Genomic DNA, 22,272 nt, shown 5'->3' on the forward strand with positions numbered 1-22,272 from the left:
TCCTGGACCAGAGATCATCCTGTTATTGTCTTTTATCTCGTGATTATCTCAACACTGAATCTTACAGTCGTCAAATACTTTCACCAAACACTTTCATCAAATACTTTCACCAAATACTTTCACCAAACACTTTCACCAAATACTTTCACCAAATACTTTCACCAAACACTTTCACCAAACACTTTCACCAAACACTTTCACCAAATACTTTCACCAAACACTTTCACCAAATACTTTCACCAAACACTTTCACCAAATACTTTCACCAAACACTTTCACCAAATACTTTCACCAAACACTTTCACCAAACACTTTCACCAAATACTTTCACCAAATACTTTCACCAAATACTTTCACCAAACACTTTCACCAAACACTTTCACCAAATACTTTCACCAAATACTTTCACCAAATACTTTCACCAAATACTTTCACCAAATACTCGAGCTGTAAAATGTATTTTAGTCATAGTTATGTTCATTACACACTCGAAACCATCAAGTTGTTTTATTAAGTCGATTAAAAACATGTTCATATTCTTACCCAGCGTTAGTCGATACTAAAACTATCATTAGTCGATACTAAAACTATCGTTAGTCGATACTAAAACTATCATTAGTCGATACTAAAACGTTAGTCGATACTAAAACTATCGTTAGTCGATACTAAAACTATCGTTAGTCGATACTAAAACTATCGTTAGTCGATACTAAAACTATCGTTAGTCGATACTAAAACTATCATTAGTCGATACTAAAACTATCGTTAGTCGATACTAAAACTATCATTAGTCGATACTAAAACGTTAGTCGATACTAAAACTATCATTAGTCGATACTAAAACGTTAGTCGATACTAAAACTATCATTAGTCGATACTAAAACTATCGTTAGTCGATACTAAAACGTTAGTCGATACTAAAACTATCATTAGTCGATACTAAAACTATCGTTAGTCGATACTAAAACTATCGTTAGTCGATACTAAAACTATCGTTAGTCGATACTAAAACGTTCGTCGATACTAAAACTATCGTTAGTCGATACTAAAACGTTAGTCGATACTAAAACTATCGTTAGTCGATACTAAAACGTTAGTCGATACTAGAACTATCGTTAGTCGATACTAAAACTATCATTAGTCGATACTAAAACGTTAGTCGATACTAAAACTATCGTTAGTCGATACTAAAACTATCGTTAGTCGATACTAAAACTATCGTTAGTCGATACTAAAACTATCGTTAGTCGATACTAAAACTATCGTTCGTCGATACTAAAACTATCGTTAGTCGATACTAAAACTATCATTAGTCGATACTAAAACGTTAGTCGATACTAAAACTATCATTAGTCGATACTAAAACGTTAGTCGATACTAAAACTATCATTAGTCGATACTAAAACGTTAGTCGATACTAAAACTATCATTAGTCGATACTAAAACGTTAGTCGATACTAAAACTATCATTAGTCGATACTAAAACGTTAGTCGATACTAAAACTATCATTAGTCGATACTAAAACGTTAGTCGATACTAAAACTATCATTAGTCGATACTAAAACGTTAGTCGATACTAAAACTATCATTAGTCGATACTAAAACGTTAGTCGATACTAAAACTATCGTTAGTCGATACTAAAACTATCATTAGTCGATACTAAAACGTTAGTCGATACTAAAACTATCATTAGTCGATACTAAAACGTTAGTCGATACTAAAACTATCATTAGTCGATACTAAAACGTTAGTCGATACTAAAACTATCGTTCGTCGATACTAAAACTATCATTAATCGATACTAAAACTATCGTTAGTCGATACTAAAACTATCGTTAGTCGATACTAAAACTATCATTAGTCGATACTAAAACTATCGTTAGTCGATACTAAAACTATCATTAGTCGATACTAAAACTATCGTTAGTCGATACTAAAACTATCGTTAGTCGATACTAAAACTATCGTTAGTCGATACTAAAACGTTAGTCGATACTAAAATTATCGTTAGTCGATACTAAAACTATCGTTAGTCGATACTAAAACTATCATTAGTCGATACTAAAACTATCGTTCGTCGATACTAAAACTATCGTTAGTCGATACTAAAACTATCGTTAGTCGATACTAAAACTATCGTTAGTCGATACTAAAACGTTAGTCGATACTAAAACTATCGTTAGTCGATACTAAAACTATCGTTAGTCGATACTAAAACTATCGTTAGTCGATACTAAAACTATCATTAGTCGATACTAAAACTATCGTTAGTCGATACTAAAACTATCGTTAGTCGATACTAAAACTATCGTTAGTCGATACTAAAACTATCATTAGTCGATACTAAAACTATCGTTAGTCGATACTAAAACTATCGTTAGTCGATACTAAAACTATCATTAGTCGATACTAAAACTATCGTTAGTCGATACTAAAACTATCGTTAGTCGATACTAAAACTATCATTAGTCGATACTAAAACTATCGTTAGTCGATACTAAAACTATCGTTAGTCGATACTAAAACTATCGTTAGTCGATACTAAAACTATCGTTAGTCGATACTAAAACTATCGTTAGTCGATACTAAAACGTTAGTCGATACTAAAACTATCGTTAGTCGATACTAAAACTATCGTTCGTCGATACTAAAACTATCGTTCGTCGATTCTAAAACTATCGTTCGTCGATACTAAAACTATTGTTAGTCGATACTAAAACTATCGTTAGTCGATACTAAAACTATTGTTAGTCGATACTAAAACTATCGTTAGTCGATACTAAAACTATCGTTAGTCGATACTAAAACTATTGTTCGTCGATACTAAAACTATCGTTCGTCGATACTAAAACTATCGTTAGTCGATACTAAAACGTTAGTCGATACTAAAATTATCGTTAGTCGATACTAAAACTATCGTTAGTCGATACTAAAACTATCGTTAGTCGATACTAAAACTATCGTTCGTCGATACTAAAACTATCGTTAGTCGATACTAAAACTATCGTTAGTCGATACTAAAACTATCGTTAGTCGATACTAAAACGTTAGTCGATACTAAAACTATCGTTAGTCGATACTAAAACTATCGTTAGTCGATACTAAAACTATCGAAACTATCATTAGTCGATACTAAAACTATCGTTAGTCGATACTAAAACTATCGTTAGTCGATACTAAAACTATCGTTAGTCGATACTAAAACTATCGTTAGTCGATACTAAAACTATCGTTAGTCGATACTAAAACTATCGTTAGTCGATACTAAAACTATTGTTAGTCGATACTAAAACTATTGTTAGTCGATACTAAAACTATCGTTAGTCGATACTAAAACTATCGTTAGTCGATACTAAAACGTTAGTCGATACTAAAACTATTGTTAGTCGATACTAAAACTATCGTTAGTCGATACTAAAACTATCGTTCGTCGATACTAAAACTATCGTTAGTCGATACTAAAACTATCGTTAGTCGATACTAAAACTATCGTTAGTCGATACTAAAACTATCGTTAGTCGATACTAAAACGTTAGTCGATACTAAAACTATTGTTAGTCGATACTAAAACTATCGTTAGTCGATACTAAAACTATCGTTCGTCGATACTAAAACTATCGTTCGTCGATTCTAAAACTATCGTTCGTCGATACTAAAACTATCGTTAGTCGATACTAAAACTATCGTTCGTCGATACTAAAACTATCGTTAGTCGATACTAAAACTATTGTTAGTCGATACTAAAACTATCGTTAGTCGATACTAAAACTATCGTTAGTCGATACTAAAACTATCGTTCGTCGATACTAAAACTATCGTTAGTCGATACTAAAACGTTAGTCGATACTAAAACTATCGTTAGTCGATACTAAAACTATCGTAAGTTGCAGCCAAACTTCTGCAAGAGAAAAGTTTAAAGTTCAAATCGGCACAAGAACTAAAACACAAAGAATGTCGATGTGGAAACTGCTGATCAATCGAAAAACGGGAAACGAGGTCTAAACCAGCCCAAACCAGGTCTTCACAAAGGTCTAAACCAGGACTAAACCAGCCCAAACCAGGTCTTCACAAAGGTCTAAACCAGGACTAAACCAGCCCAAACCAGGTCTTCACAAAGGTCTAAACCAGGACTAAACCAGACCAAACCAGGTCTTCACAAAGGTCTAAACCTGGACTAAACCAGACCAAACCAGGTCTTCACAGAGGTCTAAACCAGGACTAAACCAGGACCAAACCAGGTCTTCACAAAGGTCTAAACCAGGACTAAACCAGACCAAACCAGGTATTCACAAAGGTCTAAACCAGGACTAAACCAGGACCAAACCAGGTCTTCACCGAGGTCTAAACCAGGACTAAACCAGGACCAAACCAGGTCTTCACCGAGGTCTAAACCAGGACTAAACCAGGACCAAACCAGGTCTTCACAAAGGTCTAAACCAGGACTAAACCAGACCAAACCAGGTATTCACAAAGGTCTAAACCAGGACTAAACCAGACCAAACCAGGTATTCACAAAGGTCTAAACCAGGACTAAACCAGGACCAAACCAGGTCTTCACCGAGGTCTATACCAGGACTAAACCAGACCAAACCAGGTCTTCACAAAGGTCTAAACCAGGACTAAACCAGACCAAACCAGGTCTTCACAAAGGTGTAAACCAGGACTAAACCAGACCAAACCAGGTCTTCACAAAGGTCTAAACCAGGACTAAACCAGACCAAACCAGGTCCTCACAAAGGTCTAAACCAGGACTAAACCAGACCAAACCAGGTCTTCACAAAGGTCTAAACCAGGACTAAACCAGACCAAACCAGGTCCTCACAAAGGTCTAAACCAGGACTAAACCAGGACCAAACCAGGTCCTCACAAAGGTCTAAACCTGGACTAAACCAGACCAAACCAGGTCTTCACAAAGGTCTAAACCAGGACTAAACCAGGACCAAACCAGGTCTTCACAGAGGTCTAAACCAGGACTAAACCAGACCAAACCAGGCATTCACAAAGGTCTAAACCAGGACTAAACCAGGACCAAACCAGGTCCTCACAAAGGTCTAAACCAGGACTAAACCAGGACCAAACCAGGTCTTCACCGAGGTCTATACCAGGACTAAACCAGGTCTAAACCAGGACTAAACAAGGTCTTCACTGAGGTCTAAACCAGGACTAAACCAGGTCTAAACCAGGACTAAAACAACAACAAAGGTGTTATTGAAGCTATAGAATGCACATCGATGTATTGGACCATGTATAATATCACAATCTTGGGCTGTAGTCAAACAGAGACGTTCTTGGTCGACTAAACTAAAAGAGAGAATAACAATAATAATAGAATAAAGCTCTCCAAACTCTATATTTGACCGTATCTGGGAGTGGTCATTGAAATTGTCTTAAAGTGGTTGTCACGGCGATGAGAGAACAGAGACCGAGTGATGTGACCGTTTCGCCAGGCGACTTTTGAAGCTCCAAAGTCGGGCTTGAAACTACTTCAAATGGGAGTTCGTTAGAATATTCAATACATCATCTACGACTCATTTTTATTTAAACGTTTAAAAAAAAACTTTTGTAATCATCCAAACAAGGCCAAAGTGTGATATTTCTGCTCTTTTGTGCTTAATTTGTTACAGACACATTTGAACACATTCCTGACGCTTTGTAAAATGTCCGAACGTTGTCGAAATAACGACAAAAAAACCTACATTTCCTGGTTCGGTTTGATCCTGATGATTCAGCGTCATCAATATTCTCCATCTCAAAGTCGCCATATTCCACCCTTTATTTGGTCAATAATGGGAACGTCACGATATCAAAGCGTTATTATTGTGAGGAAAAGACATCACGATTTAACGATTATTCACGCCAATTGAGACTAAACAACGGTGAAATCGTTAATGTTCTTTCGTTCTCGTGGTCTGACATGTGAGCGGCTTTAAACTGACCTTTCCCAAAGACGAAATAACGACAAATGTGACAAAAACAGCCAGAAAAGAAGAGTTATTTACATTTCGATCTATTTTTTGGACTTAAAAAAAACTCACAATTATCATTTTTTGGTACTTACGATTATATTGTGAGCCAAATAATCCCGATTATCGATCATCCCTGGTTCATAATGGATTTAAAAGGTAAAACATAAAAAAAAAAAAAAAAAAATCCTTGTTTCCACGGTAACTACATCCATCGATAAATATCGCATGTCCCAGTACGATTATCAAACTACAAATTATTTAATCGTCACGATTGTTCGGTTATTACACGGTTAAGATCGAAAATTACCTCTTTTCAATACACAACTTATGTAAAAATTAAAAATAAAAAGCATGGGCAAAATCCCCCCCAGAAGTTTGTTTGTTGCAGTTTGACTTTGGTTTGGTCCAGATTTTGAGTCGCTCCGCGTGTGTTTACGGTAAAGACATAAAGTCCCCGTGACCGACCCCTTGTCCCTGAGGTACTCCGTTACCGTTCACCCGCGGAGGAATCAAAGCGGCCGCTCGTGACGCTTTTGGAGATGTTTAAACGGGACGAAAGCTGTAGAAAAAAGCTCGGGAAAAGTTGCCATCTTTAATGTTTCCGCTACAGCTGTGAAGACGCGTGAAACTGGCCGAAAGTCACCAAACTGCACAAAGACGCGTCAAAAGAACGTTACATTTACAGTTACATTTACCTCTTTGTCGTGCGTGGAACAAAAGTGCCTCGGTTTTAGCGGCTGCGCGTCCACATTATGATGATCCGGAGTTTCGCGGCGCTTTCGCTCGTTTGGAGCCGGAGAAGAAGGAAAGAGACGCCGCCGCCGCTTCTCCGACTTCCAACGGCAGACGCCGCCGCTCGACAGAGCTTGTTACCCGCCGACGGGAGCTCGTGGTCGGCCACAGGAAGAGCGGGGGAGACGTGGGGCTCCGGGGGCCGACGGCGGAGGCTTCATGGTCGGGTTTGCCGGGGCGACATCGGGGGAGAAGCGGACATGGGGCCGAGGTGAGAGGCAGGAAGCCCGGGCTGACGCTGGAATGCACGGCCCGCCCCCCGGTCTCCCCCCGGACTCACCCCCGGTCTCCCAAGGACTCCTCCCCGGGACTCCCGCCTGGTCCCCTCCCCCCGGTCTCCCCCCGGTCTCCCCCTGGTCTCACCCCGGTTCCAGCATCCCGTGTCCTTAGACAAATGTCCCAGCGTCCCGTGTCCTTAGACAAATGTCCCCACATCCTGTGTCTTTAGACAAATGTCCCAGCGTCCCATGTCCTTATACAAATGTCCTAACGTCCTGTGTCTTTAGACAAATGTCCTAGCGTCCCGTGTCTTTAGACAAATCTCCCAGCATCCCTTGTCCTTAGCCAAATGTCCCAGCGTCCCATGTCTTTAGACAAATCTCCCAGAATCCCATGTCCTTAGACAAATGTCTCAGCGTCCCGTGTCCTTAGACAAATGCCCCAGCATCCCGTGTCTTCAGACAAATGTCACAGCGTCCCATGTCCTTAGACAATTGTCCCAGCGTCCCGTGCCCTTAGACAAATCTCCCAGCATCCCGTGTCCTTATACAAATGTCCCAGCGTCCCATGTCTTTAGACAAATGTCCCAGTGTCCCATGTCCTTAGACAATTGTCCCAGCGTCCCGTGCCCTTCGACAAATGTCCCAGTGTCCCATGTCCTTATACAATTGTCCCAGCATCCCGTGTCCTAAGACAAATGTCCCAGCGTCCCGTGTCTTTAGACAAATGTCCCAGCATCCCATGTCTTTAGACAAATGTCCCAGTGTCCCATGTCCTTAGACAATTGTCCCACCGTCCCGTGTCCTAAGACAAATGTCCCAGCATCCCGGGTCTTTAGACAAATGTCCCAGCGTCCCATGTCCTTAGACAAATCTCCCAGCATCCCATGTCTTTAGACAAATGTCCCAGTGTCCCATGTCCTTAGACAATTGTCCCAGCATCCCGTGTCCTAAGACAAATGTCCCAGTGTCCCATGTCCTTAGACAATTGTCCCAGCGTCCCGTGTCCTAAGACAAATGTCCCAGCGTCCCGTGTCTTTAGACAAATCTCCCAGCGTCCCGTGTCCTTAGACAAATGTCCCAAGCAGGAAGTCAGAGGGCCAACAAAAACTGGTCTGAGGGCCCCATTTGGCCCCGGGCCGTAGTTTGTCCCCTGTTATTAATATTGGCAGGGCAATAGTCATTCAAGCTTTTCTTAATTTGTTTAGTATTTGATTTGACTCTGCTCCTGTCGCTCCTGTCGCTCCTCAAACACAAACTGGTATTGAACTTTCTTTTGCCATTTCCTGGTTCTTTCCTTTCAAATCAGGAAATATCATCAGTGCATCAGGATCTGCTCCGGAAGCATGTGTTCATCACTGTCCTGAATCTGCCGCAAAGGGACAGAAAGTGACAGAAAGTGACAGAAAGGGACAGAAAGTGACAGAAAGTGACAGAAAGCGACAGAAAGGGACAGAAAGGGGGAGATAAGAGGTAAATAGTCTGTTACACAATTGACCTAAACGCAGACGTATCAGGGGCTATTTTCAGATCCTGGAGTTTCATCATCTCTAGAACACCATAAATACAAACAAATGTTATTAATTATTGGGTTTAGTCACACCATTCATAAATATCATGCCTGACTTAGAGCGGGGGAGAGAGTGGCTTGTATTTTCCTCCATAAACGATTAAAACAAAAATTGGCTCCCCGTCGGGGAGATGAACCCCGGTCTCCCGCGTATTGGCTTTCATTTCCTATTGTCGCCCTAAACTGCTTTGTATGCAATATACTTTTGGCCAGCGACGGCGCTATAGCGCCATGTTTGAATGAGGAGGAACGTTACGCATTCCGAACCCCATGATTCCGAACTACAACGCGGTCAGATTGTGCGGTTTACACTTTATGATAGAATCGAAAGGCTTCCAGTTAAACTTTCTACTGTTCACAAGCGATTACTGTTATCTTGGACTTTACTTCATAAACACTAATATTATATATGGAATAACGAGGACATATGTTTTAAATGCTAAATTGTTTTTAAAAGATGGGTTGACCATGATATTATTTACGTATAGCAACTACAACAACCCCTCGTTTTTGAGAGCGGGAAAGAGCGGTGTGTATTTTCTGCCATGAATATATATATGTTTTAAAAAGATTGTCTCCCCGTCGGGGAATTGAACCCCGGTCTCCCGCGTGACAGGCGGGGATACTGACCACTATACTAACGAGGAAGAGCACGTCATATCTACCTGCAGTACCATTATTGACCACTACATTATCGGTTAACGGGTGAATGGCGCTGTTGCGCAATATTAGCTTTCATTTCCTATTGTCGCCCTAAAATGCTTTGTATGCAATATACTTTTGGCCAGCGACGGCGCTGTAGCTAACATGGTTTTCCATCTTTAGGATATTTGACTTGCCTGACCAGCCAATCCCAGCAAATTTGGGTCTTGACTACTTCATACAGAATGTGGGCGGGGCTGGCGGGTCAGGCAGATATTTTACTGGCTGAATACTTACATTTTGTGGCATTTAAAACGGATATTAAATGTTTTCACAAACTGCCAACTAATGGAAGTAAAACTATGATAAATATTTACCTCGGATGCCGTTCAACCAAACTGAGTCATTATTAGAAATGTGTAAATGTGAGGGCGATGGCAGCTCAGCTCAGTCACATCTTTTTACTGCTCCACCAGGATCTTATACAGCTGTAAAGGGTGTGAAAGGAAGCAGCAGAATAGGAGAGAGGAGAAAAGGAAGCAGCAGAAGAGGAGGAGAGAGGAGGAGAGAGGAGGAAAAGGAGCAGCAGAAGAGGAGGAGAGAGGAGGAGAGAGGAGGAAAGGAAGCAGCAGAAGAGGAGGAGAGAGGAGAGGGAGCAGCAGAAGAGGAGGAGAGAGGAGGAGAGAGGAGAGGAAGCAGCAGAGAGAGGAGGAGAGGGAGCAGCAGAAGAGGAGGAGAGAGGAGGAGAGGAGAGGAAGCAGCAGAGAGAGGAGAGGGAGCAGCAGAAGAGGAGGAGGGGAGAGGAGGAGAGGAGGAGATGGCGCAGCAGAAGAGGAGGAGAGAGGAGGGAAGGAAGCTGCAGAAGAGGAGAGAGGAGGAGAGAAGAGGCTCCGGAGGCTAGAACTTCTGTTGGCTTACTGGGTGAATGTGCAAGGTCATACGAGCTCTCACCCGGTGAGGTACTTTCTCAGGGTTGATGGGGGGCAGAGTGAGGCTGGCGGTATGATTTTCAGCCAGGTAGGAAATGCGAAGGCGCGGCTTGCGGGGGTTGGTGATCTGCGTGTGAGCCCGTCGGTGGCTTTGTCTGCTATAGCTCCGTGGAAGTTTATCCCGGCTCCTGTTGATGTTAGCTTGCATGGCAAGCTTAGAGGAGTCGCTGGGAGGGCACCGCAGTTTGCCGTTCAAGCGCTCATCGATAAGCACTCAGGTGATGTGTTTATTTATACCGACGGGTCTAGGGATCCTGAGAGTGGGCGTACTGGCGCCGCTTATTTTGTGCCTGACCTGGGGCTAGCGGTCAAGAAGAGGTTGACAGATCGCCTTTCTGTTTTCACGTCGGAACTTATAGCGATACGGTTGGCGTTGGAATGGGCGGAATCTGCTTTGCAGTGTTGCGGCATTGTGGTGGCCTCTGACAGCCTTTCTGCATTGCAAAGCATTAAATCTGGGAAATAGGATTGCAGACAGGATGTGTTGAATGGCATCTTCTGTCTGATGCTCTCCCTGTCCAGGAAGGATGTGAGGGTTTCCTTCATTTGGGTCCCTGCGCATGTGGGGGTGGATGGTAACGAAATGGCTGATGCACTGGCTAAACGTTCCCTTCGGCGGCCATCAATTGATGTGGCGGTTGAGTTGGGCAAGTCTGAAATCAAGCCCGTTATCAAGAGTCATGTGGTCGGCCTTTGGCAGGAATTTTGGAGCCACTGTGTTACTGGACGGCATCTCTATCACATACAGGGTAGTGTGGGTCCTTGCGGGTCTATGGGCAGGAACGCGTGGGAGGAAAGGGCCTTCGCCCGCATGAGGATTGGCCATACTGGACTCAATTGGTCACTGAGTAGGATAGGCAAACATCCGACCGGTCTGTGTGGTCACTGTCGGGTGCCAGAGACTGTCGAGCATGTGCTGATTTGCTGTGAGGCTTATGATAGGGAAAGGGCCGGGTTGGCCTTGTGGTTTCGGAATAATGGGCGGGAGTTCAATCTGCGGAACGTTCTGGCGATCCAGTCACAGGGTTTGTGTCAGGCTGTGGTTGCTTACTTATGTAGCACAGGGCTGGGTAAACGTTTATAGAGGTGGGGGGTGTTGGAGACTGAGCCGAGGATGAGGAGCAAGAGGATGTTCTAACGCGCTTGGACTTCATGGGCCTAGAAACGCCAAAGTGATGGAAGAAGGACTTCTAAAGGATAAAACGACAAAGACGTCCCATGACCTCATGGGCTTTGTAAAACAACAAAGACGTCCCATGATCTCATGGGCTTTGTACTTCCAAAGCACCGAGCGTCAAAGGGGGCGAGGAAGGTGAAGAGGAGTCTCCCTGGAATAAGGCCGGTTGGTCTCTGACGAAGCAGTCAGCGACGTTGACAAAGCTGAACTGTTGGCCAGCACCTTTGTGTCAGTGCACAGCTCTGACAATCTCTCACCTGCGGAAAGGCTCTACAGGGAGAGTACTTTGGCCCAGAATTCTGAGCTGATTGGGCACCAGCCTTCGACTCAAGATGACCTTGACCTTCCGTTTAGTTTGTTTGAGCTAAGGAGAGCACTTTCTAAGGCGAAACAGACAGCCCCGGGTAAAGATGAGGTGTGCTATGACATGCTCTCTCATTTGACTGATGACACGCTTGGGCTAGTCCTGGGTCTTTTCAACCGTGTTTGGGATTCAGGTTGTGTTCCATCTGCGTGGGAACAGTCTACGGTGGTGCCGGTTCTGAAGCCGGGTAGGCCAGCGTCTGACCCTTCAAGTTATAGGCCGATTGCCTTGACGTCGCAGCTCGGGAAAACGATGGAGCGCATGGTTACCGAGCGGTTGGATTACTTCTTGGAGAGTCAGGGTTTGCTTCCCGCGCACCAGAGTGGTTTCCGTAGGGGCAGGAACACCATGGATTCCGTGTTGTGTTTGGAATCTGATATCCAGCTGGCCAGGGCTCAGAAAGAAAAGGTTATTGCGGTGCTCTTTGATGTGGAGAAGGCGTACGATATGGTTTGGAAGGATGGGCTCCTCATTAAGCTGCGGAAGTGTGGTGTGAAGGGTAAACTGTTTAACTGGGTCCGGAGCTTTCTGTCTGGCCGGCGTATCCAAACCAGAGTGGGCGCTGCTTACTCTGGGGTCTATGGGGTGGAGAATGGGATCCCGCAGGGGAGTGTGTGTAGCCCTATCTTGTTCAATGTTATGATTAAGGACATCTTTGACGACGTGGATGGGTCTGTTGGGAGGAGCCTTTATGCTGACGATGGCGCTCTATGGGTGAGAGGGAGGAATCTCCGGTTTTACGAGGCGAAACTGCAAAGGGCAATACAGCAGGTGGAGCAGTGGACCCTGAAGTGGGGGTTTAAACTGTCCGTACGGAAGTCTCAAGTGATCTGTTTCTTCAATGGGCATAGGGACGTCTCCCTTCGACTGCATGGGCAGGTACTCGAACAGGTCAGGGAGGTGAGGTTCTTGGGGGTCACCTTTGACGAGAGGCTTAGTTGGCGTCGGCACATTGATGAGGTCAGTGGTAAATGCAAAAGGGTGAATAACTTGCTTCGTTGTCTATCCGGCCAGGACTGGGGGGCCAGCGGAAGGTCGCTCCTGGGTATTTATCGGGCCGTCATGAGGGCGGCTATTGATTATGGCTGTATAGCCTACATGTCTGCGGCTGAGACTAACTTAAAGAAGCTTGATGTGGAGCGAGCCCAGGCCTTGCGCATCTGCTGTAGGGCTTTTAGGACCTCCCCTGTCTCGGCGCTGCAGGTTGAGTTGGGGGAATTGCCGTTACGGCTCCGGAGGCTAGAACTTCTGTTGGCTTACTGGGTGAATGTGCAAGGTCATACGAGCTCTCACCCGGTGAGGGACTTTCTCAGGGTTGATGGGGGGCAGAGTGAGGCTGGCGGTATGGTTTTCAGCCAGGTAGGAAATGCGAAGGCGCGGCTTGCGGGGGTTGGTGATCTGCGTGTGAGCCCGTCGGTGGCTTTGTCTGCTATAGCTCCGTGGAAGTTTGTCCCGGCTCCTGTTGATGTTAGCTTGCATGGCAAGCTTAGAGGAGTCGCTGGGAGGGCACCGCAGTTTGCCGTTCAAGCGCTCATCGATAAGCACTCAGGTGATGTGTTTATTTATACCGACGGGTCTAGGGATCCTGAGAGTGGGCGTACTGGCGCCGCTTATTTTGTGCCTGACCTGGGGCTAGCGGTCAAGAAGAGGTTGACAGATCGCCTTTCTGTTTTCACGTCGGAACTTATAGCGATACGGTTGGCGTTGGAATGGGCGGAATCTGCTTTGCAGTGTTGCGGCATTGTGGTGGCCTCTGACAGCCTTTCTGCATTGCAAAGCATTAAATCTGGGAAATCGGATTGCAGACAGGATGTGTTGAATGGCATCTTCTGTCTGATGCTCTCCCTGTCCAGGAAGGATGTGAGGGTTTCCTTCATTTGGGTCCCTGCGCATGTGGGGGTGGATGGTAACGAAATGGCTGATGCACTGGCTAAACGTTCCCTTCGGCGGCCATCAATTGATGTGGCGGTTGAGTTGGGCAAGTGTGAAATCAAGCCCGTTATCAAGAGTCATGTGGTCGGCCTTTGGCAGGAATTTTGGAGCCACTGTGTTACTGGACGGCATCTCTATCACATACAGGGTAGTGTGGGTCCTTGCGGGTCTATGGGCAGGAACGCGTGGGAGGAAAGGGCCTTCGCCCGCATGAGGATTGGCCATACTGGACTCAATTGGTCACTGAGTAGGATAGGCAAACATCCGACCGGTCTGTGTGGTCACTGTCGGGTGCCAGAGACTGTCGAGCATGTGCTGATTTGCTGTGAGGCTTATGATAGGGAAAGGGCCGGGTTGGCCTTGTGGTTTCGGAATAATGGGCGGGAGTTCAATCTGCGGAACGTTCTGGCGATCCAGTCACAGGGTTTGTGTCAGGCTGTGGTTGCTTACTTATGTAGCACAGGGCTGGGTAAACGTTTATAGAGGTGGGGGGTGTTGGAGACTGAGCCGAGGATGAGGAGCAAGAGGATGTTCTAACGCGCTTGGACTTCATGGGCCTAGAAACGCCAAAGTGATGGAAGAAGGACTTCTAAAGGATAAAACGACAAAGACGTCCCATGACCTCATGGGCTTTGTAAAACAACAAAGACGTCCCATGATCTCATGGGCTTTGTACTTCCAAAGCACCGAACGTCGAAGAGGGCGAGGAAGGTGGGGAGGAGTCTCCCTGGAATAAAGCCGGTTGGTCTCTGACACAACAACTATTCTAGTCACAAAAACATATCATGACCTCATGGGCTTTGTAACGCCAAAGCGATGGGAGGAGTACTTTTACGGACTACGACAGAGTCTGAGGACTACGAAACGTCTGAGGAATAAAGTCTGGCGGTAATGCAACACTCGGATGCCAACCGCCATAAAACAACAACAACAACAACAACAACACAACAACTATTCTAGTCACAAAGACATATCATGACCTCATGGGCTTTGTAACACCAAAGCAATGGAAGGAGTACTTTTACGGACTACGACAGAGTCTGAGGAGTACTTTTACGGACTACGACAGAGTCTGAGGAATAAAGTCTGGCGGTAATGCAACACTCGGATGCCAACCGCCATAAAACAACAACAACAACAACAACGGCTACCAAGCAGCGACATCAGTGGAAATATTAAAGCCTATAGAATGAAGCCTAAAGAATAAAGCTGTACGGTGGAAGCACCGAACGTCAAAGAAGGAGAGGAAGATGAAGAAGAGTCTCCCTGGAATAAAGCCGGTCGGTCTCTGAAACAACAACAACTATTCTAGTCACAAAGACATATCATGACCTCATGGGCTTTGTAACACCAAAGCAATGGAAGGAGTTCTTTTACGGACTACGACAGAGTCTGAGGACTACGAAAAGTCTGAGGAATAAAGTCTGGCGGTAATGCAACAATTGGATGCCAACCGCCATAAAACAACAACAACAACAACAACAACAACAACAACAACAACAACAACAACAACAACAGTATAAGTATAAAGACATTAAAGTACGTGAACATGGGGTACACGTTCCTCTGTGGCGCGTCTCCCTGGAGGTTGGTCTCTGAAACAACAACAACTATTCTAGTCACAAAGACATATCATGACCTCATGGGCTTTGTAACACCAAAGCAATGGAAGGAGTACTTTTACGGACTACGACAGAGTCTGAGGACAAAGCACTGCTCAACACCCGGTCTGGAGAGACGGGAGATGGCGGAGGAGAGTGGATCGGGGATGGAAGACGTTCTGGACGGCGTGGAGGAGCAGCCTTTTCTGCCTGCACGTGCCCGGCAACGTAAAAAGTCCCTTTGCTCGTCCGAGGGTTCTGGGAATGAGCAGCAGGATGAGGCTGAAGCTATTGATATCCGGGGTGAGAGCAGAGACTGTAAGGTGATCATAAAGCTTGCACAGGATAGTGCATCCTTTAAGGAGTGGAATTCAGTGGCATTGTCAAAGAGCCTAACTGTAGCTGTGGGAGTGATCAAGAGTGCGAGTGTCCTTAGAGATGGCTCGCTGCTGGTCGTGTGCAAGGACGCGGCTCAGCAACGGAAGGCGATTGGAACTAAACGTCTGGGTGGAAAGGACATTCTTGTGTCTAATGCTGAAAGAAACACGGTCAGAGGAGTTATCGTAGGTGTCCCTACGGCGACGTCTGTGGATGAAGTTAAGGAGAATTTGACTGGAGTTACGGTGGTGGACACTAGGCGTTTGAAGGTGACCCGGTTTGGGGTAAGATGTGACAGCTTGTCGGTAATGGTAACACTTGAAGGGAGGTGCCTGCCTAGTAAGGTGTTCATTGGGTACATGTGCTATAGCGTCAGGCCATATGTTCCGCCGCCCCTGCGTAGCTTCAAGTGCCAGCGCTTTGGGCATATTGCAGCGGTCTGTAGAGGGAGGCAAAGATGTGGTAAATGTGCAGGAGATCATGAGTATGGGAAGTGTGACGTGGGTGCAAAACTGAAGTGCTGTAACTGTGGGGAAGAACATAGCTCTGCCTACGGGGGATGCAGGTTTAGCAAAAGAGCTGCTGAGGTGCAGAAAATAAAGGTCTCTCAAGGTATATCCTATGCAGATGCAGTCAAGAAAGTTTCAAGTAACGAGTTTAGAGTAAATACAGAGAGAGGAGCCAGCGCTGCTCCCAGCCAGGGCGAAATGAGAAAGGCCAGCGTGGCTCCCAAGAAGTGTGAAGGTTTCAAGAGTGGAGGTCCCAAGTGTGCAGGTTCCAGAATTAATGAGAATACCCTGGTTGTGGATAGAGAGGATTTTGTACTCTTTATGGTGGATGTTGTAAACTGCTGCTCAGACTCAAAGCAGAACTGAAAGGATCAGGATCATTGCTAAAGCTGCAGGGAGATTCCTTGGAACAAAGGAGCTTGATTGGGCAGATATAGAAAACAGGCTAAAGGCGCTAAATGGGAGTCGGAGTGATGGGGGTCTGCTTGTGGGGAGACAGAGTGATCAGAGTGACGAGATGGGGGTGGGGGTGGTCTCCTGTCCTCGCCCAGTCTCGTAGACGCACGGCTACTAAGCAGCGACATCAGTGGACATATTAAAGCCTATAGAATGTTGTTGTTGTTGTTGTTGTTGTTGTTTTATGGCGGTTGGCATCCAATTGTTGCATTACCGCCAGACTTTATTCCTCAGATGTTGTTGTTGTTGTTGTTGTTTATTCCTCAGACTTTTCGTAGTCCTCAGACTGTCGTAGTCCGTTGTTGTTGTTGTTGTTGTTGTTGTTGTTTTATGGCGGTTGGCATCCGAGTGTTGCATTACCGCCAGAGTTTATTCCTCAGACGTTTCGTGTTGTTGTTTTATGGCGGTTGGCATCCAATTGTTGCATTACCACCAGACTTTATTCCTCAGACTTTTCGTAGTCCTCAGACTCTGTCGTAGAAGCCTGAAGAATAAAGCTGTACGGTGGAAGCACCGAACGTCAAAGAAGGAGAGGAAGATGAAGAAGAGTCGGTTGGTCTCTGAAACAACAACAACTATTCTAGTCACAAAGACATATCATGACCTCATGGGCTTTGTAACACCAAAGCAATGGAAGGAGTACTTTTACGGACTACGACAGAGTCTGAGGACTACGACAAAGTCTGAGGAATAAAGTCTGGCGGTAATGCAACACTTGGATGCCAACCGCCATAAAACAACAACAACAACAACAACAACAAAGCACTGGAAGTCAAGGCACTGGAAGAAGAACTTTTAGGACTACGACAAAGTCTAAGGAATAAAGTCTGGCGGTAATGCAACACTCGGATGTCAACCGCCATAAAACAACAACAACAACAACAACAACAGCGTCCGTGAAATAACTTAACAATGCGATATTATTCACGCGGCTTCTGAGGGCGGAGCCACTGTCAGAACACGTAACGGAAACTGCAATTAACAAAATAGCATTAGTTAGTTTCACTTTGGACGTTGAACATTCGCCTCCGCAACTAGAGCGGGAGCTTCCTCTGGGTGTGCACCGCCTGCAGTAGCTCGGCGCGGGGAGCTGCGCGCTGAAGTGCCGCCTGGTGCACCAGTTAGGGACCGTCTCTAAAGTACCTTTTGTTTAAAAATGTGTTATCTTAAAAAATATCAAATATATTTATATATATTTTTAAAAACAGCAACATTGAGCATGAGTCCAAGTCGCCAATCCTACATGCCATATTCCTTTTGGGCTGAAAAATGTTTCTTTGTAGATTTTTAAAGAATATTTTTCGTCAAAAATCAAGGATTCTTTTTAATAGCTCCTAAGTCAGCTAACCTAGAAAGTCAAACCCAAGTTATTATAGTACTTTGAGACTCCAGGTATCACGCACACCTTTTAATTTTTCAATTTAATACTTTGTCGATTTTTAGGTAGTAGTAATTTATTTTATTTTTTTTTAAATTTGAAGGATCCAAACTGGGCCTTCAATGTGTAGTCAACTCCTTTGAAAAGATCCAAAATGAATTGTATGTTTGGTGTAACCCTACCAAATTGTTTCAAGTGGGTAGGTAGGAAGGTAAATTCTTTTTTTTTTTTTTTTTTTACTTTAAAGCATAAAAAAATCCAAATTTGTATATAAAATGTAACAATAATTTGCCTATGAAATTAAATTAATATTATCATTTAACAAAAAAATCAATAAGTCCAGCCAATAAACTATTTTTGTACAGGACAAATGATTTAATTTTTTGGCCATTTTCATGTCGTAGAATCGTCGACGTCTTGGTCATCATATATGACAAATTCTGCATATTTTAGCCCACTGTCAAATCAGTATTTCTTGGTTCAAGTCCACTTCATTTGGATGTTCGGATGCTCAGTTGGAACTCAGTGTCAGAGAATAACGATGAATATCGTCCACAAGCACATAACGCCACTTATCAGTCTTTCTTAACACCATCAATTTATTTTTAATTCTAACTCTTTTCGCTCGCTTCTTCCGGTCTGACACTGATACACTGAACACATGTTGCCGTCGCCATTTTTTTAGAGAGTGTCTACAGAGCCGCGGCGCGCGGCCGAAACTGCATGTTTTTTTGTGCCGCGGCTCCTGAAACTGCTGGGCTATTTGACCGCGCCGGGTTGGACCGCGCCGGGTTAGGGTTAAGGTTAGGGTATGGTTAAGGTTAGGGTTAGCCATGAGGCTATATGGACGTGCCGCGGCTCCTGAAACTGCTGGGTTATTTGACCGTGCCGCGGCTCTGCAGCCACGGCCTTTTTTTTATTCTGCCATTGACACGCAGTGACCGCCAGGGGTCAGGCTTCAACAGACAATGAGTTGAACGTTCTCCACTCGTGTTAAGTTTCATTTTCATTTCTTTTTCGGCTTCATAATATTTTTAGCGAGTTCCAATGATACAAAATGATTCAACACGGCGCTTTTTTGAAAAAACGGTCGGTGGGTCGGCGAAATATAAATAAAAATAAAAGAATTTGGTATAACTTTGACGAATCGGTCGGGTTACGGCAAACAGACATATTATTTTGCTCTGCCTAATCACTTAGCGTTTGACTTTCTAGGTTAGCTGATTTAGGAGCTAGTGAAAAGAATCCTTGTTTTTTGACAAAAAATATTCCTTAAAAATCTACAAAGGGTCAAATTGAAAAAGTAAAAGGTGTGCGTGATACCTGTAGACCACAACTATTATAATCACTTAGCGTATACTATCTAGGTTAGCTGATTTGGGAGCTAGTGAAAAGAATCCTTGATTTTTCACGAAAAATATTCCTTAAAAATATACAAAGTGTTAATTTGAAAAAGTAAAAGGTGTGCGTGATACGTGGAGACTCAAACTACTATCATAACTTGTGTTTGACTTTCTAGGTTAGCGGACTTAGGAGCTATTGAAAAGATTCCTTGATTTTTGACGAAAAATATTCCTTAAAAATCTACAAAGGGTTAAATTGAAAAAGTAAAAGGTGTGCGTGATACCTGGAGACCACAACTATTATAATCACTTTGCGTTTGACTTTCTAGGTTAGCTGATTTAGGAGCTATTGAAAATAATCCTTGTTTTTTGACGAAAAATATTCCTTAAAAATTTACAAAGGGTTAAATGTTTTGCCCAAAAGGAATATGGCATGTAGGATTAGCAACTTGGATTCATGCTCAATGTTGCTGGTTTTTTTAAACTAAAAATATGTTTGATATTTTTTAAGATAACACATTTTTAAACAAACGGTACTTTAGAGATGGTCCCTAACTGACACTCGAGGCGGCACTTCAGCGCGCAGCTCCCCGTGCCGAGCTACTGCAGGCGGGGCACACTCAGAGGAAGCTCCCGCTCTAGTTGCGGAGGTGAATGTCCAACGTTCGACGTGTAACTAACTTCACTGCAGTGTTAAAGTTCATTTTATTTCTAAAGCACGTTGAACTCCTCCTCGAGTATTACATTATTAATAGTAAATAAGAACAAGATGAAGGAAACATACGGCTTGACTCTGACATCTCAGGATTGCTGTGATTGTTGCGCTTTTAAACCACGAAAAAGAAAGAATAAAACGCAGGTGATCAAACGGCAGAACACACCTGTAGTTAGCTTCTTCAACCACACGATGTCACTCACCACTGCTGTATTTACAACAGTCCAGCTGTGAAGTTTGTCTTGAGGGTGAAAAGCATGATTAAAAATCGTGAAAAGGGCCTATTGTGAAAAGGGCCCATCGTGAAAAGGACCCATCGTGAATGGGACCCATTGTGAAAAGGACCCATCATGAAAAGGACTCATCGTGAAAAGGACCCATCGTGAAAAGGGCCCGTCGTGAATAGGATCCGTCGTGAATAGGGCCCATCGTGAATAGGACCCATCGTGAATGGACCCATCGTGAAAGGGACCCATCGTGAAAAGGACCCATCGTGAAAAGGGCCCATTGTGAAAAAGGCCCGTCGTGAATAGGATCCGTCGTGAATAGGGCTCGTCGTGAATAGGACCCGTCGTGAAAAGGACCCGTCGTGAAAAGGACCTGTCGTGAATAGGAACCGTCGTGAATAGGGCCCATCGTGAATAGGACCCATCGTGAATGGACCCATCGTGAAAGGGACCCATCGTGAAAAGGACCCATCGTGAAAAGGGCCCATTGTGAAAAAGGCCCGTCGTGAATAGGATCCGTCGTGAATAGGGCTCGTCGTGAATAGGACCCGTCGTGAAAAGGACCCGTCGTGAATAGGATCCGTCGTGAATAGGGCCCATCGTGAATAGGACCCATCGTGAATGGACCCATCGTGAAAGGGACCCATCGTGAAAAGGACCCATCGTGAAAAGGGCCCATTGTGAAAAAGGCCCGTCGTGAATAGGATCCGTCGTGAATAGGGCTCGTCGTGAATAGGACCCGTCGTGAAAAGGACCCGTCGTGAAAAGGACCTGTCGTGAATAGGAACCGTTGTGAAAAGGACCCATCGTGAATAGGACCCGTCGTGAATAGGGCACGTCGTGAATAGGGCCCGTCGTGAATAGGACCCGTCGTGAATAGGACCCGTCGTGAAAAGGACCCGTCGTGAAAAGGACTTGTCGTGAATAGGACCCGTCGTGAAAAGGACCCATCGTGAATAGGACCCGTCGTGAAAAAGACTCATCGTGAAAAGGACCCATCGTGAAAAGGACTCGTCGTGAATAGGGCACGTCGTGAATAGGGCACGTCGTGAATACGACCCTCCGTGAATACGACCCGTCGTGAATAGGACCCGTCGTGAAAAGGACCCGTCGTGAAAAGGACTTGTCGTGAATAGGACCCGTCGTGAAAAGGACCCATCGTGAATAGGACCCGTCGTGAAAAGGACTCGTCGTAAAAAGGACCCATCGTGAATAGGACCCATCGTGAAAAGGACTCGTCGTGAATAGGACCCGTCGTGAAAAGGACCCATCGTATTTAGGACCCATCGTGAATAGGGCCCGTCGTGAAAAGGACCCGTCGTGAATAGGGCTCGTCGTGAAAAGGGCCCGTCGTGAAAAGGACCCATCGTGAATAGGACCCGTCGTGAAAAGGACCCATCATAAATAGGACCCATCGTGAATAGGGCCCGTCGTGAAAAGGACCCGTCGTGAAAAGGGCCCGTCGTGAAAAGGGCCCATCGTGAAAAGGGCCTATTAGAAGATTCAAAAGTCTTTATTTAACTGCGTAAGTCACTTTTGGACCAGTACTTGATCCATAACGTGGATATTTTCAGCACATTTTGGGTCAAATGCGGAAATATCGTCATCGGAATCATCCACAAAACGAATTCTGGGCATTTTCCCGTGTTCCTCTCCGTCCGGAACATTGTGCGGACAAAGCTTTCCTCGGAAACACAAACGCGTGACAAAATCACATTACATTACGTTGCGAGAGAACGTTTGTCTTTGGTTACGGGGCCGAGGCACGTGAGTCCAGAAGGCGTCCAGAGATCTTTGATGTGACGAACGACCCGGTATTTCATTCCTCTTTTGTTCTGTGCCTCGGAGCAGAACATTCCTGTCCATGTTTACACTGAAGCTATAGAACGACGCCGCGAGAAACGTCCGGCGTTTTAAGAATGAGAGAGAAAAACATTCACTTTTAAAAGAGTCAAATCGTACAGACCGAAGGCGGATAAGAAACGGACCAAACTAAGTCAACGTCAGGACTAA

The 22,272-nt window shown here is 44.6% G+C and overlaps 2 protein-coding genes and 1 non-coding gene across 3 annotated transcripts in view; 1 reads left to right on the top strand and 2 right to left on the bottom strand.

The window, feature by feature from the left end:
* Window positions 1–6,749, bottom strand: part of amot (angiomotin) — a 36,476-nt gene extending 29,727 nt beyond the window's left edge. The window contains exon 1 of the mRNA XM_072446064.1: window positions 6,664–6,749. The gene's annotated coding sequence lies outside the window, so the exon portion shown is untranslated. The remainder of the gene's footprint in view (window positions 1–6,663) is intronic.
* LOC140360456 (15-hydroxyprostaglandin dehydrogenase [NAD(+)]-like) overlaps window positions 6,721–22,272 on the top strand; it is a 29,763-nt gene continuing 14,211 nt past the window's right edge. Inside the window, exon 1 of the mRNA XM_072445659.1 lies at window positions 6,721–6,971. Coding sequence (XP_072301760.1) covers window positions 6,721–6,971 — 251 coding nt within the window. The remainder of the gene's footprint in view (window positions 6,972–22,272) is intronic.
* trnad-guc (transfer RNA aspartic acid (anticodon GUC)) lies at window positions 9,124–9,195 on the bottom strand. Its single transcript has one exon. It is a non-coding gene; the product is annotated as a tRNA-Asp (tRNA).

This window comes from Eucyclogobius newberryi, unplaced genomic scaffold (genome assembly GCF_026437365.1).
Source record: "Eucyclogobius newberryi isolate DKJ021-1_F unplaced genomic scaffold, fEucNew1.0.hap1 SCAF_15, whole genome shotgun sequence".
NCBI lineage: Eukaryota > Metazoa > Chordata > Actinopteri > Gobiiformes > Gobiidae > Eucyclogobius > Eucyclogobius newberryi.